The sequence below is a fragment of the Camelus ferus genome, chromosome 19, assembly GCF_009834535.1.
Source record: "Camelus ferus isolate YT-003-E chromosome 19, BCGSAC_Cfer_1.0, whole genome shotgun sequence".
NCBI classification, from domain to species: domain Eukaryota; kingdom Metazoa; phylum Chordata; class Mammalia; order Artiodactyla; family Camelidae; genus Camelus; species Camelus ferus.
The window spans coordinates 20,013,811-20,041,604 of record NC_045714.1 but is presented as its reverse complement, the minus strand read 5'-3'; the positions used below and the strand labels follow the sequence as shown (position 1 = coordinate 20,041,604).

At 50.2% G+C, this 27,794-nt stretch overlaps 1 protein-coding gene across 2 annotated transcripts; it reads right to left on the bottom strand.

Moving 5' to 3' along the window:
- Positions 1–6,975: 6,975 nt before the first annotated feature.
- Positions 6,976–27,083, bottom strand: OVOL2 (ovo like zinc finger 2). Of its 2 annotated transcripts, none has more exons than XM_032461776.1 (4): positions 26,515–27,083; positions 25,633–25,853; positions 17,052–17,241; positions 6,976–7,670 (listed from the first exon to the last, which is right to left on the bottom strand). In XM_032461776.1, exons 1-4 carry the CDS (start codon positions 26,612–26,614, stop codon positions 7,354–7,356), a joined length of 828 nt encoding a protein of 275 aa, XP_032317667.1. In that variant the 5' UTR covers positions 26,615–27,083; the 3' UTR covers positions 6,976–7,353. The 2 variants fall into 2 exon arrangements, with proteins under 2 accessions (XP_032317667.1, XP_032317668.1); XM_032461777.1 differs by lacking the exon at positions 26,515–27,083 and adding an exon at positions 26,236–26,315.
- Between the last annotated feature and the right edge of the window lie 711 nt (positions 27,084–27,794).

Below are 27,794 nucleotides of genomic sequence, written 5' to 3'. Positions count from 1 at the left end.
ACTTCCCAGCTCACCCCTTCACCTCTTCCAGGCTGCAAGTCCTTAACACCAAAAATCTGGGGCTGGGGGGAGGGTATAGCTCAGTGGTAGAGTGCGTGCTTAGCATGCACAAGGTCCTGGGTTCAATCCCCAGTACCTCCATTAAAAAAATAATAATAAATAAATAAATAAACAAGTAAATAAATACTTAAGTACCCCCTCAAATTTTTTAAAAATAAATAAATAAAATAAAACACCAAAATCCCACCAGCGTTGTCTATCCATCCTCATCCCAGCCCTCCCTGCCTTGTGTGGCAGATCCCAAATTATAAAAAGGGCCATAGCAACACGGACAGTCCTGTTAGCAATGATAGAACCACCACTCCCATTGGAAGGGAGATTCATGTCCCCCTCCCTCAATATGGACCCGCCTTAGAGACTCGCTCCTGACCTGAAATGTGGCAGAAGTGACCCTGCAGGACACCCGAGGCAGGCTCTTCATAGGAGACAGAGCCTCAGCCTGACTCTCAAACATTCTCCCTGGGAACCCGGCGCCGCAGGGAGGGACCATCAGGAGAGGCCCCGGACAAGAGCCAGCATTGACCACCAGATGCTCGAGTGAACCAGCCTTCAGATGGTTGCAGGCCCCAGCCTTCAAGTCTCCTGGCAGGGGGCCCCAGACGTCCTGGAGCAGAGGAAAGCCATCCCCTCTGCCCCTGTGCTGTGCCCTGTCCAAAATCCTGCCCCACAGAGCCCCTGAGTTTTGGCACAACTTTTATAGTCATAGGAAGTGGAACACCAAGTTTGATTTTTTCTATAGTAGCTGACATAGTGTATCTTTTACCTGCTTATCACTTGTTTGTCTGCCCCCAAGAGAAGGGGCCCGCCTAGGGGGCGGGCAGGGACTTGGGTCTATTTTTCTCAGCCTCAGTATCTAGAAAAGTACCGAGCACACACCGGGCACTCAGTAAACATTCGCTGAAGAAACGAATCTCTGCTAATTAAAGAAAACCGCTCCTTACTATAATTCACGGTACCTTCTGCTGAGGCATGTGACCTTTTCCTGAAGAAAGCGTTCTCTGGTGTGTTTTGGACCGGCTGCCTGCTAAAAAATATCTCTTGTCAGCCATCTGGGAAATGATAAAGTTGGATCCTTACCTCCCACTATACGCCAGGAAATAATCCAAACGGATCAAAGATTTATACATGATAAAATGAAACCATTAAAGTCCTAGAAAAAAAGCACGAGAGAATTCAGATACGACCTCAGAGTGGGAAGGCCCTTCTAAGTGCGACTCACTCTCCAGCAGCCATAAAAGAAAAAGATCGTTTAGTTCAAAAATCAGAAAACTTCTGCTGGGCCAGGAAAAACCAGTCTGAGTAAAACTGAAGGATGAATGACAATCTGGGAGAAAAACCTGCAACTTCGATCGCAAAGAATAAAAGTTGCTGATGTGTCAATAACAAACTCCTACAAGCTGGGCAGGAAAAAACACTCACGGCCCCGATAGAGAAATGGGCATCCACGCAATTCACAGAAAAACGAACGGCAAACAGCCCTTCGTCATATCAAAGACCAGGCAACCTCTCTCTCTTACAAATGATAAGAAAAATATTAAAATACAACTACACTGAGAAACTATTTCTCCCCATCAGATTGGCCCAAATCCCAAACCACGCAATACCATGCCGGCAGGGGGTGCAGAGGGGGCGGTCTCACACACTGTTGGTGAAACTGCTAATCAAATGGTACATTTCCTTATCATGTTAAGTAAATAAGTCAGACAGAGAAAAACAGATATCATATGGTATCACTTATACATGGAATCTAAAAAAAAAAAAAAAGGATACAAATCTTATTTACAAACCAAAAATAGACTCACCCACATAGAATACAAACTATGGTTACCAAAGGGGAAAGGGCAGGGGAGGGATAAATTAGGAGTTTGGGATGAACGGGTACACAGTACTATGTATAAGTAGATAAACCACGAAGACCTAATGTCTAGCACAGAGAACTACATTCAATTTCTTGTAAAAACATATAACAGAAAAGAATCTGAATAAAATATATATACATGTATGTATATGAATAACTGAGCTGCTTTGCTGTATACCTGAAACTAATGTTATAAATCAATTACACTTCAATAAAAAACAAAATTAAAAAAATACCTGGTACGTCTCTGTGCTGGGGAATTGGGCTGTATCAACGCTACAGTGAGTCTATTCTTAGCCCTAACAATTGCATGTCTGGGAATTTATCCCACAGAGATGTCAGCACATATGCGAAATGACGTATGTATAAAGTTACTCACTGTAGTATTCTTCATAGTAGCAAAACATTGGAGACAACATAAACGTCCATCAGGAGAGGACCAATAACCAAAGTGATGGTATAGCACGATGCTATCACATGAGAGCAACAGCTGTACAGGAGAATGAGGTCACTTCCTTGTACTCTGATGAAAAGAGCTACTTAGATATATTGTTAAAAGAAAAATGCCAGGTTCTATAGAGTATCCATAATGCTACCCACTAATTTAAAAAAAATGGAAGATAAGAATACATATATTCTTACTTGCTTCTATTTGCATAAAGAAACTCGACAAAGTTACAGAAGAAGCTAACAGCGGCCGACTGTGATGGTACAAGAAAGGCTGAGCAGATGAGAAACAGATTTGGAGGGAAGACTTTTATTTGCATATATTAAAATTTTTTTTTTATTTCTCCCCCAAACAACACATAATTTGCAAAAAGTGATTCACTCCTTTAGCTCCAAAGCGGTCCCTTATCAAAACGGAAATATTCCACAGAGAAGCTGCCCAGCCCATGGACCTCAATCTTTTTCATGCCTAGGAATCTAGTCCTGAGATTTCTCCCTCCTTCACCTTGGAAACCTCCAAGTGAACCAGCCTCCAGCTTCTTAGAGTGCTGGCTTCTAAGTAGCCCAGTGGTCCCACCTTTCCCCCTCCTCCCACGAATAAGCCACAGCCAGTGGCCGACCCAAGGCCTCAAGGTGGGACAATGTCTGTGGCGTCTCAGACTCGAGCTCCCGCTGGGATCAGGCTGAGGCTACACACCAGCTGACCACATCCTTGCCTGGTTTCCTTCTGTTGTAACTTGCATCCTTCACCTCCTTTTTTGGTTTCTCCTGAGCGCCTCCCAGAGTAAATCTCTTATCCCAGATTCCCTGTCTCAGGTTCTGCTCCAAGGAACCCAACCTAAGACATCAACCAAATAAACCCCACGGGTTGACAACAGACCCCTCTCTCCAAAATGAGCCTTAGGAGGCACTTCTGAGGAGCACAAGAATTAGTTTCCATACTGGGTGCGGAACTAACACTGACCAAAAGCAAAGATATCACTGGATGGGCTTCGTACAGGCTAACAGATGGTTTCCAGTGAGGGATACAAAACATTGACAATAGCTCATCTACCTCCAACCTCATCCCCTATGGGCTTAAGTTTCCAGGGTTGCCAGCCTGCGAACCAGTGCTCAAAATCATGACCCTGGACACTGCAGCTGGATTCCCTGACGATCCGGCTGAGAGCAGGGTGGGCAAACAGGGTCGGGAGGAGGAGGGGTCAGAGGCGCAGGTGGACGTCCGCCGGTTTTGCCTGCTGTGGTGGAGACTGTGAGCTGTCCCACAATCCGTTCCCCGACTCTGGCCTACAAGAGTGTGTGGCTGAGAAGGCTGCATTTTCCCAGCCCCAGGGGAACGTTCTGAACTCCTCACCCTGCCACGAGAGTGGGAAGGACTACGTGCCACATCCAGGCCATCACCTTCAGAGAGCGGGTGTGACCCCCACCACACCTGCCCAGACTCAGTGCCACCGCGCCCAGGTCCCCTCAGCATCGGCTCCAAGTGCCGAAGGCCGCATGTGGCCAAGCCCTCCAGCTCTGCCTGCTCTTCCTGGCACAGGAAGCGTGCTTGGCCGGTTCACAGGGCAAGCTGGAAGGGCCCAGAAATAAATGCTCCCAATGCCAGCGCCCTCGACTAAACCCCCAGGCATGGGGAGTTAGCGGACAATGGCTTCCTAGGCCCCTCAAGTAGGGTAACTCTGAGGCAGGTCTGTCCTGTCTGCCAGAAATCCCAGATAAGCCTCCAGTTGTCCACAGCAGCAACGTCCTGGGTTATAGTCCCTTCACGGGCTGTCCTTCTTTTCCTGTCACACTTCCCGACTGCCCTACGGATGCTTCCTTGGATTGCTTCCTAAGCCACTGGCTTCAACTTAAAGTCTTGCCTTGGAATCAGCTCCTGTAGGAACCCAAACCAAGACAGTCCTTTTACTGGCTGACACCCACAGACCCCCAGCTCTGACCACACGCAGGGTGACAACATCCCAGGGCATGACACAGCAACGAAAGAAAGAAGTCCAGTCCCTGAACGATGGCCTGGAGAACTCCCCACCAACCCAGAACTCCCACATGAGGAAGAATTAACTTCTCTTCTTTAAGCCACACAACACGCTGGGAATCTTTGTTACAGCAGCGGTTCCTTGTCTTCGCTGGTACACCTGCCCGACATTCATTTCCCCTCTGGTCACAGAGCCCTGCTTTTCTGCTGGGGAACCACTTTCCCACCCCTCAGGCCAGAGGTGTAGCCAGCCTGCTCTCTCCAGCCCTGCTTCAGAGGAGACAGGACCACCTGGTTCAGGCCTGGGCCCTATATCTTCCCCAGCACTGATTGCCTCGGGACAGGGAGGGAGGTGGGAGGGAGCTGAGAGCCAAATTAGACCAATCGAAGACAAGAAACATCAGTCTTTGGTAGCAGATAATCCCGCCTTCTGCTGGGCTGCTGGCTGCTGCATTGTGGACAGATGTCTACAGCACTGGGTGGCCATCCAGGCCCCACTTGAACCTGCCTGAGAAAGAAGCAACCTGAGGGAGAAACTGGATAAAAGCCAGAAAGATAAACAATGATGACATGATTTAAGCACCTAGATCCAGCCACTCCTGAAGGTGGAACAACCCTAGACTTTACAGCTAATACGTTCTCTTTTCCATTAAAGTCATTTTAAACCAAGTTTCTGTCACTTGCAAGCATTTGTCTAATGGAAATCAGACCCCAAAGAGGACATCACATCGGCTAGTTTACAATTCCTTGTGCAAAATAGGCCACAGGCCAGCTGCCCCAGCCAGAGTTATTTAGATTCCCTTATAGGAATGTTCATTTTTGTTGCCTAAATTACCCAGATAGCCGAGGAAAGCAAATCAGCCGCCTTCTAGCCTCGCTCTCCTCTGTACTAAGCGCTGAGACACAACGCAGTTTGCCCACTGGAGCCAGGGTTGAGCCCTCAGCAATGGTTTCGTCCCAGGAGGCTGCACCGTGCAGCCCCCACAACACCCCACTGAGCCGTTGAGTGTGCCAAGGGCAACCCTGGCCACTGCTGATGCCCCAGTGTGGCCACTGAGACCACGCAGCACTGCAGCATCGGCCCAAACACCCAGAGCTTCAGATGCAGCAGGACAGGACCCACAGCGGCCCCTCAGGCTTCACCGCCCCCACCCTCCAGCACTGAGCCTTGCCTTCCAGAGAAGCCGGAGGGGTGAGGACCCCTCAAGGCCTGCTCTAGTCTCACGCTTCCCCCTCGTGTAGTCCAAGGTCAACCTGAGGCCGTGTCTTTCTTTCCTTTCTGAGGGGAGGGTGGGCACAGAGAGGAAAAAAGGGGTTTTGACCAGATTCAGGATTCCTGGTCCCCTCCTCCAGCTGCCAGCCCCAGCCACCGACCTCTGTGGTCGCCTCATGTGCCCCTCGGGCTCAGGGATGCTCAGCCCCTAGAAGCGCTCCGAGGATTGCTCCAGGTAACATGGTGCAGCTCAAGGGGTGCCTGTCTCGTGCCCAGCAAGTCGTGGACACTTAACAAGGTCTATTTCCTTCCTTTCAAAGGAAGAGTGCTGACTCGGCAGAGAAATGTTAAGTTATAGGATATACCACTTAAGCTGCCTGATCTTGGCATGAGGCCAGGCCCTAGGACGTGGCGGGGGAGTGGAGAGAAGGAGGGAAAGAAGGTGGGAGGAAAGGAGGGTGAGGGAAGGGGAAAGGGGGGAAGGAGGAGGGGGGAGGAGGGGGAGGATGGAAGAAGGGAAGAAAGAAGAAAATGGCCTCATCAACCAAATGCTCCCTCAGACCAAGGTGGCCCAGTCCCAGTGCAAGATCTTCTTGCTCTTCCAGGGTGGAAAGGAACCTGCGGCACTCGGCCCAGGCAGTGCCCAGGGGACAAGGGGCAACGAAGCGCAGCACTGCCTCCTCGCCTCAGGCAGCTCACCGAGCCGGGGTAAATCTCTCCCAGGTCACAGCGCTTCCCTGAGTTCTGGGCCCTTCCCCCTGCCCCTCCAGGCACGAGGGACCCAGGAAACCACCTCACGCCCCGTCTCCTGTGGCCTGCCACCTCCCTTTTGCCCCATCTCAGCCTTAGATCGGCTTTCTTATAAACCTCCCAGGCAGGGAGACGCAGGAGGCCAAAGGTCACGGCACTGAGCAGTCACATGCCCCGAAGCAGATGCCGACGTAGGCGTCCCTCCCACAGCGGCTCTGTGCGCGCCCGCCAACCTTCTTCCGCTCCAGCCTTGACCCCACGTCATCCCCAGTGCCAGACTCAAGGAGGGGAGGACGGCCTTCTGCCAGCAGGTTCCAGCCCCCGGAGGCCAAGCATCTCTGCAGGAACGTCCTGGCCAGAGAGAGCAGCCGTGAGCCACCTGCCACGCCCATGCCAGCATCCCTGCCCCTCAGCCACAAGCAGTGCCGTCTCTCCACCAGCTGTCTGTTTACCCAACGCTCAAGATTTGCTTCTTCAAACCCAACCACTAGTACAAAATATCAACTCCCAAATAACCTGAAGCTGAAGGTCACATGATACGCCTTCAACAGGGAGCTACAGGGAGCTCTCCTGTTTCATCCTGATCAGGAAAACTTCACAAGGATGTTTCATTTATCAAAACAACCCCTGCGAACTCTTTTGGAATAATATAATTCATTTTCCTTGCTTGAGTAGCATTTCAAGTAGAAGTACTTTTATTTCAAGGCACCGTATCAATCTCTCCTATGGGTGTCTCTCTAAGAACACCCTGCCTCCATGTGTAAAAATCCTAAAAAAAAGAAAAAAAAACACACAGTGATGACAGCCATTCACAAACTTTCACTCACGTGACTGTGTTCACTGGGACACAGGTTCCAGGAGGCTGGATGCCACAGTTATAATTGACATTAACATTTAGACTCTGTTATAATTGGAACAGAGCCCCCCACTGAGGCCCCCCAAAGGACAGAGAGTTGAACAGAACACTTAGAAAGAGCTGGTGAGGTGGGGGACCCTCAAGACCAGAAATCCATGTCAACGTGGCAGCGTTGGCGTCCCTCCCCACTGTCCTCACTTCTCTTCCTCCCCCTCGCTCAGGTTGGCATTCCCCTGGAGTGTCGATGTCAGCTTGCTCTGCAAGAGGGCTGCCAGCTTTTTGGATGTCTTTTTGAGGAGCGCGCTGCCCGGGTGGGCACTGTTCACGTGCAGGTACAGGTCCTCCTGGGTGGGGCCAGTGTAGCCGCAGTCCTCGCAGACGTACAGCTTGTCCCGGCGCTGCTTGTAGGCGTACTGCTGCTGCACCCCATGGATCTTCTTCAGGTGGGACTCCAGGGAGCAGCGCTGGGTGAAGGCTTTGTGGCAGACATCACATTTGTAGGGGCGAATGCCTGCAAGGGGGAGGGGCAGGCATAGCACCGGTTGGTCCCAGCCAAGCCACAGATTCCAGCCTATGAAGCCATTAAAAATCACCATGCACAACCCAACAGCAAAAAACCAAACAACCCGATTCAAAAATGGGCTGAGGATCTGAATAGTCATTGGTCCAAAGAAGACTGACAGAGGGCCAACAGACACATGAAAAGATGCTCACTGTCACCAATCATCAGAAAAATGCAAATCAGAACCACATAGATATGAGACATCACCTCACGCCTGTCAGAATGGCTATCATTACAAAGATGAGATAATAAAGGCTGGTGAGGACGTGGAGAAAAGGGGACCCTATGCACTGCTGGTGGGAATGTAAACTGGTGCAGCCAATATGGAAACCAGTATGGAGGGTCCTCGAAAACTTAAAGGTAAAATTTACATATGATCCAGCAGTCTCACTCTGGGTCTTTATCCAAAGGAAATGAAAACAGGATCTCAAAGAGATATCTCCACACGCATGTTCACTGTAGCATTATTCACAGTAGCCAAGACATTATTCACACAAGCCAAGCTAAGTGTCTCTCAACAAATGGACGGATAAAAAAGATGTGGTACATAATGGATGGACCTGGAGATTATCATACTAAGTGAAGTAAGTCAAAGACAAATATCATATATCACTTACACGTGGAATCTAAAAATATGATACAAATGAACTTATTTACAAAACAGAGACTCCCAGATAGAAAACAGACTTACGAATACCAAATGGAGACAGGGCGGGGGCACGGGGGATAAATTCGAAGTTTGGGATTAGCAGATACAAACTACTATATACAAAATAAACAACAAGGTCCAACAGGGAACTACATTCAATATCTTATAATAATCTACAATGAAAAAGAATATGAAAAATATATAGAACTAAATCCCTATGCTGTATACCAGAAACTAACACAACATTGTAAATGAACTACACTTGAATTTTTTTTTTAATGTGGACTATATATATATACACACACACACTGGATTATTCAGCCATGAGAAAGAAAATCCTACCACTTGCAACAACATGGATGGACCTTAAGGACATTTTGCTCAGTGAGATAAGCCAGAGGGAGAAAGACAAAACCTGTCTGCTATCACTTACATGCAGAAAAGTCAAAGCCCCAGAAACAACAGGAAAATAGTTGGCAGGGGCTGAGGGGTGGGGGAAACAGGGAGACAAAAAAGATCACCACGACCGAGGATTCAGCGTGAGGAAAATGATTAAGGCAGGAGACAAAACTGTCCACAAAGGTTCCCAACATCCACATGAGCAAACATAATAAAAGTGGATGCAAACACAGCAAAACACCGCCACCCGGCTTCGGGGGGAGGAGTTTATCTTCCCATGTGCACGCCCTACTGTTTTGGTCTTCCAGTGGGCTGAATAAACCTTGTTTTTTATTTTAGTTTGGGTTTTCCTGGAAAAGGAGTTATTTGGGAGGTGACCCCAGGAAGGGTGATGCAGGAAAAGTGGGAGGTGACTCCTCACCTGCAGGGGAGGGGAGAAGTAAGAAGGAAGGGGGGTTGGGGGGTGGAGTCATCCAGCCAGTTGCCAGTTGCTGGGAGACCAGAGTACAGTGGGCCAGGCAAGGTGGGAGACTAGAACACACACCTCCGAGTCACCCTGCCCCTCGGGAGCGGGGGTCTTTGTCCACGTGCTCCTTGTGCTCCCGCAGCGCTGTGGAGGGCGGCCCCAGGAGGCACTGGCTCCCTCCCCAGCACTTCCGGTCTGCCCATAGGTAGGGTGGGCTCCAATGAGACCACCCCCAGGCAGGGCTGCAGGTGTGGGCAGCTGCAACATCAACAGTCGTGCCCAGAAATGGCAGGGGCAGGACACTGATGGTGTCAGCTACAGTTAGGAAAGCATTTCCAACCTAGCTCTTGTGCTGGCTTTAGCATCAGGCTAATACGAGTGGGGACTGCCTTCCAGATAGACAAGTCACACTTACCATATAGAGCAGGGAGCTCAGCCTCACTACATCACAGTCATTCCTGCGCCCACCACGGGAACCCTGACTGTGTGAGATGAGGATGGCAGGTAAGGAAATGGAAGTAGGTCTATCTCAGGCTATAAAGGGGGCGGGGGGATACTGGCTGCCAAGGAAGCACAGTGTCCCATGGCATGGAAACCCGGGAGAGGGTGAATACTGTGCTCCGGGTGCGAGAGGAGAGATGGGGCAGCCACCAGTCAGACCATCTCAGAGCCCAGAGGCCAGGAAGGCCATCGCCCTCCCCAAAGCCTCAGGCACAGAATTTAAGAGTATGCCCCAAATGCATCAATCAAGACAAATATTTTAAAAATCAAAATACATACCCAAAAAAAGCCCATGATGAACAAATTATCAAAATTTTAAATACGGACAGGACCCACCAGGGCTGCGTGGAGTCATACTGGAGCTTAAGGTGAAAGGAAAAATGCATGTCCCCATACAGATGTATGTATGTATGTATGCATGCATGTATGTATTTAAGTCAGCTCTCTCTATCCCAAAGCAGCCAATAATGAACAAGATCTTTTCCCTTAAAAAAAAAATTTCTTTTAATCATTCTTTGTTTTTCCTTCCAGTTTTTTTTAAATTGAGATATAACTGACATATAGCACTGTATACTTTTTTTTGTAGAGGGGAAGTTTTACATTTTTATTAATTTTTTTAAACGGAGGTACTGGGGATTTGAACCCAGGACCTTGTGCTTGCTAGGAATGCCCTCTACCACTGAGCTGTACCCTCCCCACTTTATTTATTTTTTTAATGGCTATTTTTTTCCCACCAGAATGTTTGCATTGCTGAAAAAATAGTGAAAAATTGAAAAGTAGGTATATTAAACTTCACATTCTAAAATGCTTAAATACTTTATTTATATAATAATGGAATTTATTATGCTTTTACTATCCTGGCTTTAATGGAAGCAAACTATCAAAACATATTTTCAAACTCCACTTTTTTGGCTTAACGATATTCCTGGAGATTTTGCCATGTTTGTGCCTATAACTTGATTTCATTCTTTTTATCAGCACCATTGCATCTTGCTGTACAGCTGCACCCAAATCGCATCTTTTAAAAACTAGAGACTGAGGAAGCACTGCTCCAGCCACACGCTCCCATCAAAGGCTGCCTGTACAACCTGGCGGTAATGGGTGGTCCACCAGCCATCACATCACCTAGGAGCTTCTCAGAAATGCAGGGTCTCGGGCCCCACCTCAGACTTATTTGAGCCGGAAACAAAATCCCCTAGAGGGCTTGTTAAAACTCAGATCCTGGGTCCCACCCCTGGCACTCTGCTTCTGGGGTGGGGCTGAGAATCTGCATTTCTAACACGGTCCCAGGTGATGTGGAGGCTGCTGATGCCTGGAGTCACAGGTCTGAAGCAATGCCAGGTGGAGCCTTAGGACAGCACCTGGGGTTCCAAGGCAGCCAAGCCTCACCATGTCTCCTCTTCAAGTTAAAGTCCCCGGTTCCTTAACAGGGACCTACTGTATAGCACAGGGAACTACATCCAATTTCTTGTGATAAGCTATAACGGAAAAGAATCTGAAAACATATGTAAATATGTATGTATGTATATGTATAACGGAATCGCTTTGCTGTACTCCTGAAACTAACATTGTAAATCAACTACACTTCAATAAAAAGTAAAATCAAATAAATAAATATAGACACTAAGGAGTCAAAAAAAAAAAAAAGTCCCCAGTTCCTTACTGGTGGAGTTTGATGAGGGAAGGAGGCCGCCCCACAAGGTGGCACTCCACTCCCTGGGGGGAGGGAGTGCTATTCCCTTCCCCCCTTGCCCCTCCCCCCCACTCCAAACTTCTCCCAATCTGCATTTATCCCAATCCAGTCAATCTTTCCCTTTAGGCTCCAAACAGACACCATTGTTCCTTCTTCAATCAAGATAGGATTTGTTTGCCTTCTCCTCCTTCTCAATGTGGCCCAGATGGAACATAAGACCAGAGGGCGTGGGGTGGGGCAGGGAGCGGGCAGAGACGCAGCTCTGGCCACCGCCCCCTCCCCACTTCCCTGACCTCCGATCTGGATTCCTCAGCCTCCCTCTCTGGAACTCTGAAGCTCCCATAAGAATGGCAGGCACCTTGAACTGACTCCTTTATTCCAGTCAGAGCGGAAAAGGTATAACCAACACGAGGTGTACCGCTCCCCACCACCTCCCCACAGAGACTAAGTGGGGGGCCCCACAGATGCGTACCCTTTTCAACTGGTTATAGCAGCTTGTGCTTTCTGCTCTATAGCTTTTACACTGACTGAAGTCTTTTACAGAATAAATCATCACTTTATAAACAAGAAAAATAAAATGCTTTCAATAAATGCTGTGTTTGTCTGATGAGCCTGGCACCCCCGTCATGCTAGCAAGCCACACCCAGACCACCCCCAACACCTAGAGAAATGAGATTCCCCGCATCCCACCCCCCACCCCCGGGGGGCCGCTGGTGCTGGGGGCCTGCCAGCAGCGAAGGTGGAGACACTCCGCGCTGAGTCTGGCACACGCCAGTGCTGGTGGCTATATTTTACTCTAAACGACGGCTCTCCCCCAACCAAAAGCCAGTCATCTCCTTCCACGGATGGCCAGCTGGTTCAACCTGAAACACTTAAAGAAATCCAAAAGAATGTTCTCTAAAAACAGGCCCATGACGTTTTTCTCACGGGCTGGGGACTGAATATACATTCGTTTCTTTCTTTTTATTTTTTATTTTTTTAGAGGGAGGAAGTAATTAGATTTGTTTATTTGTTTGTTTATTTTTATTTATTTTAAATGGAGGTACGGGGGATTGAACCCAGGACCTCGTGCATGCTAAGCATGTGCTCTACCACTGAGCCATACCCTCCCCGCTACATTTATTCTTGAAAGCTCATGGCTCCCCTCCCTCTATTTTGACCTGAGACCAGTCAGTGGCTGTAATGTTTCACGTTGGCCTCAGTGATCTGTCAACCCCACTTAAATACAGCAATTTTCCCTATTAAGTGTGTAGTGGATGTTGGTGGTCCCCAGTCCAGACTCCCCTTTCTGGGCCAGTGCCTCACTCCTCAGCTGCCATCTGTGTTGGCAGCTGACAACTCCCTGCTGTCCCTTTCTCCAAGGGATGGACACTAAGTAACTGGCCTCTCTGCCCAGGAGAAAGGCGGCTCCTAGCCAATGTCTGACTGACGAGTGCAGAGAGGTCCCCAGCTCGCCCAAAGACAGGACCATCCACACTCCAGAGCCCCTGGTGGCATCAGGCTGGGGCCAGACTCCAGCTGAGGCCACCTCCCTGCTCAGTTCTTCCCCTCCCCTGCCCGGCTCCCCTCCCTCACAGGCTTCTCCTGAGAGACCTCCCTCAAGAAACTGGTTTATGAGTCGCCATCTCAGAATCTGCTTCTAGGGAACCCGACCTAAGACAATTTGAATTGAAAATAGCCATTCGTTGCCGATGTATCTTAACCGACTTTTTTCTGTACCAGTTTCTCTCTTCTAGTCTGGAATCAGATGTCATCTGACTATCCCCCCTCCCCCATCTCAAACACACACACCTCTGATTCACTCTTTCCTTGGTGAAGTCACATCCAAAAAAGAAGTCTTTATCTTTTCTTTCATCTGCTTGGATATTAAGGTAAGACATTTTCGGTCTCTGGTTTCTCTGGATCTTTTCCAAGATGTTTCCTTGTATTTTGAGTCTTTCCTCAGATGCCCTGTGCTCTCAGTAATTGCAGAGGACAGGAGGGAACGTAGGGGAGGGAGGGTTAATCCTGATTTCCCCCGTCCCACTGTCTTGGCCCACCTTGTCAATATTGTCATCACAATTCTCAGAAGAAGGGCCCTGGGATCCCAGATCAGTTTAAATTAGTCATGGCCTAACCGGACTGGAAGCAACCATAACCTTCACTCAACTATCTACAGTATTTGTGAGAACAATGTCCACATCTTTGCTTCTGGTCCAAATACAACACTTAACTGTAATTGTCAAAAATCCCATATTCTTGTCTCAACCAAAGGCAAAACCAAACTCACAGAGTTCTGGCAAGATCTTTTGGAGCCAGTGAGGTGGTTCACATGAACTACAAAAAGGTCTGAGAACCCCAAATTTTCATTTTTTTTTTTTTTACTGGTTCTCCCTTCTGTACAGAGCTCAGAGCTGGTAGGGTAGGCCTCTCGCACCCGAAGGCCAGGCAGGTTCCTCCACAGACCGCACAGCATCCCAAGAGCTGGTGCCCCTTTTTCCACTTGCCACAAACTCATTTGTCAGCAAGCCCCTGGCTCCTCATTCTGATCCAGTATTACCTCCATCAGGAAACAAGCCAGAGCAGGGAAAATAGGTTCAAGACATTTCCATAATTCTATTTGTTGGTCACTTTGAGAGTCAATTATAATTTAAAAATTGTAAATAGGGGTAGAGTGCATGCTTAGCATGCATAAGGTCTGAGTTCAATCCCCAGTACCTCCTCTAAAAATAAATAAACCTAACTACCTCCCTCCCCACCTCCAAAAAAATAAAGAATAGAAAAAAAATTGTTTAATAATTATCTGTAGAGTCAGTAATCTTAGTACTGTCCAACAGCAATTAAAATGCAAGCCACTTTGTAATTTTAAAATGTCCAGTAGCCTCACTAAAATAAATAAAAATATGCAGGTGAAATTAATTTTAAAAGTATATTTTGTTTACCCCAATACATTCAAAAGATTACCATTCCAATAAGGAATCAACATTTAAAATGGAGATATTTAACATTCTTATTTTGTATCCTCTCCCTAATAAATTTCTTACACCCAAATACTTGCATCAGGCTCTGCTTTTGGGGCAACCCAAACTAAAACCTTCTCATCTGCAATGCTCTTACTCCTGTCCAGATGTGAAAATCTTGCTTATCCTTCAAGGCTTGGCCAAAAGGACACCTCCTCTGAGAAGCCTCCCTGGCGCCTCCTCAGAAAAAATGCACCTTCCAGGCCTCCCCACTAGCATCGCCCCCTTTCCTTCTGTCTGGCATGCCTGCTGGTTTTCCTGGGTCACAGTCAGGTGTTTGGGTTCTTTCTCCCTGCCTTGGTTGAGCTCTGCAAGCACGGCCCGTCTTCAGGCCTGTCACACAGCAGGTTCTCAGGAAAACTCTGCCAACTGTTTCAACATTTACCACCACAAATAGTTAATGTTTACCAAGCGCTTACAATGTGTGAAGCACTTTATAAGCCATTACTGCCCTGAAACCTCACAACCATCACTCAGGTGATAGGTAATAACACCATGCCCATTTTACAGATGGACAAACTAAAGCAAAAAGATAAATAATTTAGACAAGAGCACACTCAGCTAGCTCAGATCTGGAGGTCTTATCTACTAAACTTGCAAACTCTTCCCTGAGAGCAGTCAGTGACTAATACTTCCACTAATGGAGAATTAACTCAATCACAAATGAGGCAGCTCCAGCAGCGCAGTGTTTGCTCCAACTGAAGGTACCAACAGCCAGCAATGCTCCCCAAGCCCCCTTCACTGTGTCTTCAAGGCCAGGATGAGAGAGTGACCACAGAGCCCACCAGGCAAGGAGTTTCAGAAGCAAAGGGCCATGCCCTCAAGGCTGTCCTCAGACAGAGATGAAGAGCTGAGGAACGCTCCAGGACAATCCACGACAAATGACTGAGTGAGTGGTCCCCAGCTTCCTCCAGCCCTTGGGTCAGTTGTCTACAAGCCCAGCTTTGCAGCCATTTGTTGGGTCCAACCATAGCCTTGGGTCCCCCCATCCTACCACCACCCACAGGACCCTTTGCCATCTGTAGGACCCTCCACCACTCGCCACTCCCTAAGCATTCTACTGGGTTGCATTTCTGTCACGTCCAAAACCAGGAAACAGTCATTAGTGCTGTTAGAAGTCACATTAGTGGAGCCTCTCAGAGGGAAGGAGATGGTGACCGGAGAGGGCAGAAGGGAGGGGGCAGTGACTTATGAGGAAAAGAAATATTCCAGCTCCTTATATGGGTGGGTTCACTTTGTAAAAATTCCCACATTCTCAAACTATGCACTTATGATTTGTGTGCTTTGCTGGATGTTTGTTACATTTAAATGAAAATTTCCCTTTAGAAAAGTTTTTTTTAAAGGAAAAAAGAAAAACTTTTTAGTACACCAGTCCATGCTCTAAGGTGGAGGACACCCTTCTCAGGCCAGGAAGGCAGCCTATGGCCAGTATTCTAAGAACAAAAAAGTGTGATAAGAGCTATAAAAGAAATCCGAATACAGAGGATCTGAGAAGGGCCCTAGATGGGGGCGAGGGAACTCAGAGCCCCACTGGGAGAGAGGCGTGGACATTTTCCCATCCCCACCTAAATGGCAGAGGAACCACTAAACCCTGAGAGGGCTTGAGGGCTCAGTGAAACTATAAATAATAAATTCTATGAGGCTATAGGGAGAGTGAGTGGTGACCATGATGAGACTGAATGGTTAGGACTGGATGGTTTAAATGAGATGAAATGGAATTGGATGGATAAGTTAGGATGGGACAGGATGGGATGGGAGGGGGTAGGATGGGGGATGGAATGGGATGGGGTGGGAGAGGTTAGGATAGGGTTTGAAAATGGGACCCAGACTGTGAGGGGCTTTACGCAAAACCCAACAAGATGGGAGTTTGGATTTCATCCTGCCACAGCTTTTTAGCGGGGAAGTGGCATCTTACAATTCTCCTCAAGGGATCACTCTGGCAAAGGTGTGGACAGTGGACCTCAAGGAGAAGCCTGAGGGCCCAGATGTTTCCTACATAAAACTAAGGAGGCTACTAACAATCAGAAGGGCCGGCAGAGAGCCAACGGGCTCCCCCAGGCCTGCCTGTGGGATGGAGCTGGTGAGGACCCAGACCCGCACTTCACAAGGAGACACTGAGGAGGTTTCAGGGGAGGAAGGTACTTGCCCACCAGCCCCTAGGAGGCTCGGGCAGCTCTAAGCCAGCTGGGTTATTTCCTCCTTCTCTGTCTGAGCTCTCGGGAGGAAAACGATGCTATTTTGAGATAGGCTCACTTCCCAAGAGAGGAGCATAAAATACCACCAATGGGACCACAGGAGCCACACGCTAGCCGTCAGCCCGGCCCCAGGGCTGCCCCAGGAACCCCGCTCCCCGTGGCGGCGTCACAGCTCCCTGGCCACTTGCGGCCGGTCATGTCTCCCCCGCCAGAACTGGCGCCACTATCCCCCTCTCACAGGGCAAGACCAGGCCTCCAGAAGGGTTTGCCTGGCCCCAGGGGACACTGCTGGCCGGTGGTAAAGCCAGGAGGCCGGGCCCCAAATGCTGCGCCCTGCGATCTTTCCAGAAACACAGCACAGCTCCAGGCTCCCAACTTGGTTCTCTGGGGGCAAAGAACAGGGGTGCTTGGCCCCGCCCCTCCCTCACCTGTGTGTGTGCGGACGTGCCTCTTGAGGTCGAAGGTGTCGTTGAAGCCCTTGCCGCAGAAGGTGCACAGGTGCCTCTTCACCTGGTTGTGGCACTTGAGGTGCCGGTTGAGCATTCGCTGCAGGCGGAAGGCCTTGCCGCACAGGTCACAGCTGTGAAGCGCCGCGTCCCCGCACGTGCCTGTGGTGAACTGGACAGAGAGAGCCGTGAGGACAGCCCGCCTCCCTGGGCTCCAGGCTTGGCCTGGCTGGGCTTCTGCCTTCCTCAAACTTCCAAGCAGAATTTGGCTGTGGAGAAGCTGGAATCAGGGCAACCCCTCCCCACCTCCATTCTCCCCTTTGTTCTTGGAACAAACCTCTGACTTCTAGCTGGGGACACCCACCCAGCTAAACCCCGGCTTTCCCCAGCCCCACAGCAGGTCCCCGTGGTGAGACCACCTGGCTGATGAAATGTACTCTGAGGGGAAGGAGGGTGCCCCCTCCCTCCCTGACTCCTTCCTGCTAGCTGGAGCTCCAACAGCCACCTTGGACCTTAAGGCGGAAGCCAGTGCTGAGGATGGAGGAACAGAAGGAAAGGAGAAGTCTAGGTCCCGATAACATCCTGGAGTCTCCAAAGACAGCCACAATCAATTCCTTCCCCCGGTGCCTGCATCCTTTAGAGATGGAGACTGTTTCCTCTCCTGTCCCATCTGGGCAGGCTTGTGTCAGTTCCAGGTCTTGAGAGAACTTCCAGCTTCTACATCCTCCCTCCTGGAAGCCAGCTGCCGCGAAGGAGCCCAAGACCCCCGTGCTGTGAGGAAGCCCACGCAGCCGCGTGGAGGAGCACTGAGGTGCCACGTATGAGGGGACTCACTGGCTTTCTGGCCCACCCAGGGCAGCCACCAGAGCGAACAGCCTCGGCCCAGAGTACAACCCTCTCGACCAACCCCAGCTCCCGACCCACAATCATGAACAAATTGAACAGTCATCTTGAGAAGTGACTGTGTCAGGATCCCACAGCCTCATTATCAGAAAAACCGTCACCAAATCTCAGTTCTGGACTGCCTGGTCCATTCTCTCAACCGGGTTTGCTGCCTCAAAGGAAGAAAACAGAATCTCCAACTGTGTGATGAAAAACACCAGATCGGATGTATTCATCAAAGGTTTCCTAGTTACCTGGTCCTAGTTATCAGATCCTTTGGAAGATGGATCCAATTGTTCTGCCAAAATTCTATTCACAAAAGGACCTAGAAAATTTACTTTCAGACAAGCATCTTCTTAGCAAGAAGAGCTGGCTCTTTCCTGACTTACCTCCTTTCTAGTCTCAGACACCCTCCTCCTCCTTCGAACCCACCTTGAGTACCGCCTTCCACTGAGACCCAGCTCAACTGTCCCCTCCCTGATGCAGCTTCTCCAGCCGCTGCAGCCCCTGCCCAAACTAATCCCCGTACCCCTGAGACCAGTGCCCCTCAGATCCCACCGTGCGCACGAATCCTCTGGGGTTCTTGTTAAAACGGGGGTTCTCATTCAGGATGTCTGGTGGGGTCTGGAGGCAGCATTTGTAACCAGCTCCCAGGAGAGGCCACCGTTCAGTCCATGGACCGCACTTGAGATGTGAGGCACTGGCCTTCCCACAGTTCAGTACTTTATTCCAAGTCATTCTAGACGCTTCCATTACACACAAACATTTCCTCAGGTTTCATTCTGGAAACATTCCTCTGGCTTTCTCAGAGCAAAAACGGAAGTTCTCCAAAATGCCTCAGCAAAGGCAGTGTTCCCATTTCTCCAGATATACATCCCCGTTTCACAGCACGGAAAACTGAGTCACCACAAAAGTGCTCCTTTAGGGAATTCCCATAAGGTGCATCCTTCCATCCCATGAAGTATGACTTGCTACCTAAATATGCATCTTGGACAAATCCAGCCCCCAGCCATGAATGAATTATATTCAGAGCCTCTGAAGAGAGGCTTTTTGAAAGAAGATAAAGGGTTAATTAAATGACAAAGGATCATGGACGGTGAAGGCTCCTCTGTCAGACTAGTTCACTCCTCAGAAAGAAAGGAATAATTCCTTCCTCAGAAAGGAGATACTCCTCAGAATTCCTGAGACAGTTTCTAACTCCTCAGAAAAGTATTTGGAGGAAAAATTCCTCAACATGAAGTTTATCCCATAGAGTGTATTTCACTTGTGCCTTGAACTTTGTTCTGTAATAGCAAAAGGCTGAAACTACCTGTATGCCAATCAGTAGGGACTTGTTAAAAAAAAAAATTTTACAAGATGGTAAATGAAAGCAACCAGAACGAGGACAGAGGACCAACTAACTGCCAGCCACGTGAGTGAGCCCCCTTGGGTGTCTAATCCCAGCTGTCATCTGACTGCACCCTCAAAAGAAACCCCAGGCAAGACCCACCTAGCTGAACCCAATCATTCCACAGAACTGGAAGATATCATAATAAATTACTGTAAGATGCTAAATTGGGGTTATATGTGACAGCAATAGATAACTAGAATGGTGATCGATGTATCATCAGCACCAGGTCGGCCACATTTCTGAGTTGTCTCTCCCAGGATGGGCTCTGTTGTCCAGAAGGCACCTGTGATTCTTGAAATGATGCCCTGTGGGCTGGAGGACCAGCCATCCCTCCTCGGCCCAGCTGTCTGCTCACTGGGGCCATCTTTGTTACGTTTACTCGGGTGCACACCTACCACTCTACCCCCGAAAAGTTCAAAATAGGGCGAACCAACATACCTCGTCACTCTACTCTTCAAGGGGTAGACCAAAACTTGTTGCAGCTTAGTCGTCTCGGTTACAAAATGAGCAAATGGAGAGACAAGAAATGCTGGGGATCATATAAAAACCTACACCTGGCTGCTGCGCGATGCTACTTAGCATCCCTGGCCCACGCTTCCCCACGTGTGAAAATAATCAAATGGAATTAGATGAGTTCTTTCGCTAAATTCAAATCCTGCTCCGCCACGTACAGTCTGGGGCAAAGGCGAGTTACTGAACCTCAGCTTTCATTTCATCACATAAAATGTGGACAATAATGATGCTTGCCTCTTGGATTGTTAGGGAATTAACTAACTCTTAAAGTTTGACAAGCTCCAAACTCCTGTGACCCCTAAATAAAAGGTAATTGGTCAAGGAGGGGAGGGCTGCACTCAGCGGTAGAGCACATGCCTAGCTTGCACAAGGTCCTGGGTTCAAGCCTCAGTACCTCCGTTAAAAATAAATAAATAAACCTAATTACCAAAAAAAGGTAATTGGTCAAAACCCCTTGTTCCTCCATTTGTCTTTTGAGTTTTTCTCTCACTGATGGAAGAAGGGAACTAACCTCCAATGTGGGTCACCAGCCCCCAGTCCTTCATCTGCAACTCTGAAATCCGAAAAGCGCTGAAAACCAACATTCTCTCTTATCTCCCTTGGCAACAAAACCGGAAGCTACCCATTTGGGGAAAATATTCACGTTTTGATATGGGAATTATTCATGTGTTCAATTACAGGTTCAATTACCGTTCCAGACACCATGTTACCTTCTGGAAAAGCGTAATAGTCTCTCTCTCAATCCAAAATTAACACTGTCCAAGAGGTTTATTACCGAAGTGGGGAAGCTACCACGGAGGGTGGGAGATGACATCAGTCTGGACATTAATTAATTAACTGGAGCCAAACTCCGGGCAAGAAAGATGAAGAGAGACTGAGTAAGTCCCCAGCCCGGCAGGTTGGCGCTTTCTTGTTGGCTGTCCTGTTTTCTACAGGATCTCGGCTTTCATTTTAAAAAACACACAAAGTTCTCCTCTAGTTCTTCTAAAACACAGGCCTCTGCAGCAGAAACAAACCCATCATTGTATCAGAGCTGCTGAAGACTTCAGGAGCGTCCGGGGAGGTAGGGACTTCAACTGGCCCTCTGACCAACTTCAAAGCTGACTAAGGTCACTCACCTGCCAACTTGGAAAGGAAAAAAAAAAATCCTTATACCTGAAATTAACATTGTAAACCAACTACACTTCAATTAAAAAAAAAAATCCTTTATTTTCTGTGGATGCTTCTACCAGAAGAGTCTTCAAATTAATGGTCCTATTATTAATGGAGGTGACTGTGAGTCCAGGCTACCTTCTGGCGGCCATTTGGACAAGATTTCCATTGACATATTTGCTTATGCTCGAGCACTCAAAACATGCTAAGCGTATTTCTCTGATTCTTTGGGATAAAAATTCCCCTCCTGCTCCCATGAACCATTTCCTTAAGCTTCACAACTCCACTACATGGCAGAATGCAGAACCTTCTCAAACGCAGAGAGGCTGGAGAGAATACATCCCTATAGTCCAGAAGAAACGGAGGCTTAAAGATCTATAACCAGCCTGTGGCCGCATGACTCGTAGGCACCCACACTGAGATTCTGATGGGGCCAGTTATCTGCAAAATGTGCGCCTACACTTCCCCGGGACAGGCCCACGGGTCTGGGCATGATGTGGGGGAGAGGGAGGGGATGAGCCCTACTGTTTGCCTCATATCGCGGTGAGAAATAGCTTCGGGTTCCTTCATGTCAGATTGTTAATGCGAATGGCTGAAGTGTCAAAGACGCCTTCCAACAACGCGAACAGAGTAAGGAGCCTTGGTTGGGCTTTGGCACTAACAACTGTGAGGAACTCAACAAAATCTCTCTGGCTTTATCTTTCTCCTGTTAAATATGAGGTGACTGGACCACAGAAACTTTAAGGGTCCCTGTAGTAGATCCCATGGGTGGACACGCTCAGCCTCTATTCCTGCTCCTCTGGTGGTCCTTGCTGTACGGCATAAGCTAGAAAGCTAGACACATGTTACAGAATCCCTTGCAGCTGTGGGTTTTAGATGTGACTTGGGCCCCAGCAGTTACATGCCACTGTCAGGAGATTTGAATTTGTGCCTGAGTTAATTGAGCAGAGGCAGCTCCATGGCAACTGTTTCACACTCTGCACTAGCAGAAGCATTGTGATGCACGAACAGCAGCCATTGAGGCAGCAGCTCCCTAGATGGCCCAGTTCTGCAGTGTTGGCTCTGGGAGTCATTCCTGGAAGCTTAGCCTGGTCTTTCTGTAGTCCATTTAGTACCCTATAATTAACCATTCTCTGCTTAAGCTAGAGGCAGTGGATTCTGTCTCTGCAATGAAATCCACGCTGTCCCTTCCAGCAACAAAAACCCATTTCACCTATATTCCAATTAAAAGCTGGTGGAGTTAACACTGATATTGTTCTCCTATTCCTCCTTTTTCTCCCTTTAAATTAATTTAAGCTTTTTCAGGCATTCATTCCAAGCATTTTCCCTTTTTTTCCTTGCTTCCTGTTTTTCCCTAAACGCTGTCACTTACGTCTAGGGACTGTTGACTCCTTTCTTGCCTGTGTTTCTCCTCTGTGTTGACTTAAGTCCTCCTATGAGTCAGGCATTACTGCACAGGGTGCTGGAAATACAAGCCCTGTAGGAATGTTCCCTGCCTTTGATGGGTCTCAAATCAAGGAGTCTGGTCAGCCAAGGAGATAGCCAGTGAGTTACAATATTGGTGGGGGAATTGAGGCATCCAGTTCTGTCTTGGGAGATAGAAGACAAAAGGCAAGGAGTTAAGGATGGGGCTTATGTTCCCTTCTGAATATCAAATGGATGGGGTTTTTAAAAATACTCACATCCAGGGCAAATCCCTTGTCCCTACCGTAGGCAACAAAATACTGGACGTTAACAAAATTTGCTGTTCATCGCTATCGGCTAACTCCCTACTGGGCAGTTTGTACATGCACAAAATTGCTCAACAATTTACACCCATTATATCATTTAATCTACCCAGTATTTCTGAGAAGCCAATTCTGTTATTTCTCCATCTTACAGTTGAGTGAACTAAGGCTCAGAACAGATAATATATCCCCAACGGCAGCTGGTAAGATAGACCCAGGAGAGATTTTTCTTCTCAGAAACCTTCCAGAGCCCCTCCTCCGCTCCCACAGAAGTATCCACACATTGAGGCGTGGCCCCTTTACCACCTCAGCCTGTCCTGGCTACATTTCTAGCTCCTCACCCCTCCCCTGGACTCCCCAGACCCCAGACATGCTACCCATCCTCCCTCTGGCCACCACAGCTGAGTCCTATCCTTACTCAAGCTTGGGGTTCAGCCCACACGGCCCTAGAACCTGCCTCTCCCCTTCTCCAACAGCCCTCAAATCCACACCAAGAAATCCTTCCTCTGCTCAGAATTTATCACATATTTGCTTGTGGTTCTGGCTTAGTGTTCACTTTCCTGTAATTGAGTTAATAATTAATACGGTATTTGTGTCTCCCCACCAACCCAAATAATTCTAGCTAGAGTTATTAGGTACCTACCATGTTTCACACTTAGCTCATTTATCCTCAGAACTCTGTGAGGTATCATCACTGTTCCCATTTCACAGACAAGGAAATCAAGACCGAGGGATTAGCAACTTGCCCAAGGTCAGACACAGCTAAGAAGTGATGAAGCCAGAGCTCAGAGGCTTAACAGCTACAGTCACATGATCCTGGGTAGTGGCATCTTTATCTTGGGGCTGGGCTGCCTCGTACACAGCAGGCACCTACATAGTGGGGGACGGGATACTGCCTCTTTTTGCAGGTCCCTGGCTCAAATCTGTCCTTCCTCTGGCCCTAAGAATCAACTGCCTAGTGAGTGTTTTCAAGTCATTAAAACAATGCCTCATGCCTGAGTGGCTTTCCCCCTCTTAGGGTTAGGGAACTAATTTCTTAGACAGTTCAGCGTGCTTTGCATAGAATTCTAAAGTTACACATCGTGCTAAGTCACAGGCAATTTGACCAGTCATTTGAACATGGCAGTACCACAGCTGAGAATTGTTGCAGGCTTGGAGCATCTTAACACCAACATGTGGCCTATTTGCAGGTGGAAGCAGAGGGAGAACGAGCCTGAATTTAGTTCTCAGTAAACAAACAAAAACTTCTCTGGAAACTTTGTTAACAGTTGAGCAAAGTCTGTACCTCACCCCCCACCCCTAGGGGCAGCACAAAGACAAGGATCATGGAAATAAGGCTGGTTTACTCACTCCCTTAATCCAAGGCTCCAATGCTGCTCTTTGCCTTGGGGCAGCAAAGAGATGTCCTAAAACGGTGGTTAGGGGACTGGACATTTTTCCTCTGCCACTTTCTCTTCAGGATAATCCGGGCAATTGGGGGACAGAAGGGTAAACTAGCTATAGATGATCGCTAAACAAGGTAGCAACTGCCCTTCCAGCCTGGCGATAAATATGCAAGCGGGACAATTTGTAGAATTTCCCGGAGGGCAGAGCTACCAGCCTCAGGCGAACTGTCCCTCCCAGTTAACCCCATCTGGCCCAGAAAAGCCTCCTGCCGGCTGACTTTGAACCTCAGCAGCACACTGAACAATAGGCTGGATGCCCACACCCAGTTGGAGCATCCTTTAAAGAGGTCTTACCTAAGGATTCCTGCTCAAGCCTCTAGCCTCAATTCATAACCAAATGCACCCCAGCCCACCCCAGAGCCAGAAATATGCATAGGGGAGGGATGACCTCTCCCAGGAAAAGTAACGGAGGTTTTCTCAATCCACAGCAAATCCTAGGGTTTCTCCTTCCCACACACCCCCTGCCTGGGCAGCGGGGCTGCAGGATCACCCTAGAGCGCCCAAGAATTAACACCTACACCAAGGCCTGGAGCCCGCAAAGGCTCACACTAAGGCCCACCTGGCTAGAAACTGGGATCATGTGATTCCTAAAACGCCACTCCCTGGCTCCAGCTGGCTGTGAGTCAGTGGAATGGGACTGTTTAATCTTACAGGTAGCGGATACCTTTTGAGCAGGCAATCATAGAAGTTCCACCTAGGAAAGTACAGATGAGCGTCCCGATAAGATAAGACGTGGCCTACAATTCTAGGAGGCCAGGTAGGGGTGGGAGCTCGAGAGCGGTAACAGAGGAAAACAAACACTCCAAACCACGGGGGAGGGTCAATGGGGGCAATTTGCAGTTGAATCCGTTTATCCGTCAATTCGAGAAGCTTTGACCAGCACAAGTTTAAAGTGCCCAGCACAGACCTCGTGTCTAACGGGCACTGTATAATTGGTTCTGGGAACAGTCTGTTATTGTGAGAGACCCACTGTGTGCCAAGCTGCCGCCACTGTCTCCAGAACGCAAAGAAGGGGGTGAAACTCAGAATTCACAAAGCGCTCAGAACGGCGCCCCAGAGTGGGGATCTCGGAGCCTGGGGTCCCTCCTTTCCCACCCCGGAGCTCCGATGGCCTGGTTGTTCCTCAGGCCTCGCTCACAGAATGGGCTGCTGCGGGGAGGAAGCTGGCCTGCGCCTTTTAGGCAGTTCCAGAGGCCACGCGGGCAGACTCGGCCCGCTCCGGGAGCCGCTCTCCGGGGCGCGGCGCGCGGGCGGCCGTCTGCTCGGCAGGCGGGACGACGCACCGAGGCGCCCTGGCTGCCGCCCAGGGGCAGGTGCAGGAGCGGCGCCGCGGGCGCGCTGCGTGCACCGGTGCCGGGGTGCGCGGGCGGGCGCGGCAGGGAGGGGCGCCGGCCGCGGGAGCCCGACGCCAGGGCGTGGTGCAGGTGGCGGCGGGGGCAGAGTCGACACTGTACCTTGATTTTCGACCTGGCGACTGGGCGCTGCTTCTCCGCCAGGTGTCCACCGGGGCCCTCGCCGTCGCCGGACTCGGGGGTTTCGCGCTCGAGGGCGCGCGGTGACGAGCTGCTCTCGGCGCCTCCCGGCTCCCCCGCGCTGTTGCTGCCGCCGCCGCTGCTGCTGCCGCCGTCGCTGCGGCAGTCCTCGGGGGGTTCGTGGAGCAGACGGTCCAGGCCCACTGCGGAGGGAGGGCCGCGCCCCGACACACAGACACGCGGCGTCAGGCCCAGGCGCCCGCGGCAGTTTGACCTGCGGGCGGTGCCGTCGCCGCCCCGCCCCGCCCCGCCCCGGACCTGGGCACGTCGCCAAAGTGGGCAACGCGGCGGGGGTGCGTGACTAGCCCCCGACTCGGCCTCCCGAGTGAGCTTGGGGTTCTGGGGCCGCTCCTCCGTCCCAGTTCCCTCGCCCCCGAGGAACGGAGGGCCATGCGGCACTGGGGACCCCGCGTGCCGAATTTCCTCTCCCTGGGATGGGTGGGGGGGGGGGCTGCCCTAGCCCGAGAAAGGTTGACGGATCCCTGTACAAGCCCATGAGGACGTGGGACTGGGGGTTGCCCCTACCCGCCTCCAACCCCCTTCCTGGGCCACCGCCGTCCGCGTTGCAGCCAACGGTCCCGCCGCCGGGCAATTAGAGGCGCCCACTAGGGAGAAGGGGGAGCAGGGCGTCCGGGGTTCCGAGCCTCTCTTGGTCCTCCCGCGCCTCAGTGACCTCCTCCTCCCCCTGAAAGAGGGGCATGGTGTGGGGGAGTCCAGCCCCGGCCGCGGAGCAGAGGGACGGAGTCACCCCTGCCCCCACCCCGGGAACCCGGCGCCCAGGCCCGTGCCCCGCGCAGCGCTCACCTGGGATGTAGGTGTCTGCCCTTTCCTCGTCCGGGAGCTCATCCCAGCTGCGGACCGAGACCCCCGGGCTCCTTCTCTTCACCAGGAAGACTTTGGGCATCGTGGGGCCCCCTCCCCGGACTGCGGCCCCCTCGTCCCGGCTTCTCCCCGCTAGGGGCGGCGGCGGTGGCTCGGTCCCCGGCTCCTGGCGGCCGGAGCCCACCTTCCCGCCGGGCCTGCCCTCTCCCTCCGCCCCCCGCCGCGGCGCGGCCCGGCCTCTCCCCCGCACGCCCGGCGACTCCCAGCCTCCAGGCTCCGCGACACCTATGCCTTAAATCGCGGGTGAGACCACGCCGAGGAAAAAGTTTCATAAGGTGGAATAGAAAAGGCACCAGGAAACTTGGGAGTGAGCATGCGCCCTGCAACATAACGGTGTCAACAAGCTCGCTACCTGTCCGACCGGTTCCGGCGGCCGGGGCTGCCTGTTCCAGCCCTTCCTTAGGCATGAATGTTTGCAAAAGAATTTAACGTCTGCTTCTCCCCCCTCCCCTTTTTAAAAAGGGAAGAACGTTTTTCACTCAACCCCCCTGCCCCATTCCCCAGCACCGGCACCTCGGGGTGAACTCTTTGAGGCAAACCCCACGTCCGCTTCCCAGGGCATCCCTCCCTCCCGAGAGCTGGAGCCCCCGCCGAGTTGCCCACCCTCCACCCCCCGCCCCAAGTGGATTTGTCTCCAACAGGCAAACCAGAAAATGGCTCAGTTCCTCTGGACTCCGTGCATCATTCCCGGGGTTTGTTGAAATCTCGGTGGGCGGAAATGGGAGGCTGCAGGGAGACCTCCCCCAGGATTCTGATCTGGTCAAGAGGGAACTTGGGGGCTTTAGTTCCCCATCTACAGCAGTCCCCCAAATAAATACAGTAAAAATAAATTTTAAATTTCAGCATCTTTAGAGCACGTCATTTTGTGCCATACAACAGAAGTACATGTCCGCTTGCTTCCACCTCAAGCCCTTCCACCCCAGGAGCCCCCTCACCCCAAACAAACACAATGGAAACAAAAGCCAAGTGCAGGTTATGCAAACGTAGCTTCGAAAAAAAAAAATCCTATCCTCGCCCACTCCCATTATTGTCTCCCCTAACCGTTTGCTCGCCAAATTCTGAAGCTGGGAAATACTTTCCAGGAAGCCAGTAAAGTGAAGATGGGCTGCATCTCCGTCCTGCCCCTACTGGGAAGGTAGCTGCAGAGCTTTGTATTTCTTTTTGGTTTTGGTTTTTCCTATCTACCTTTACACGGGGGTGGG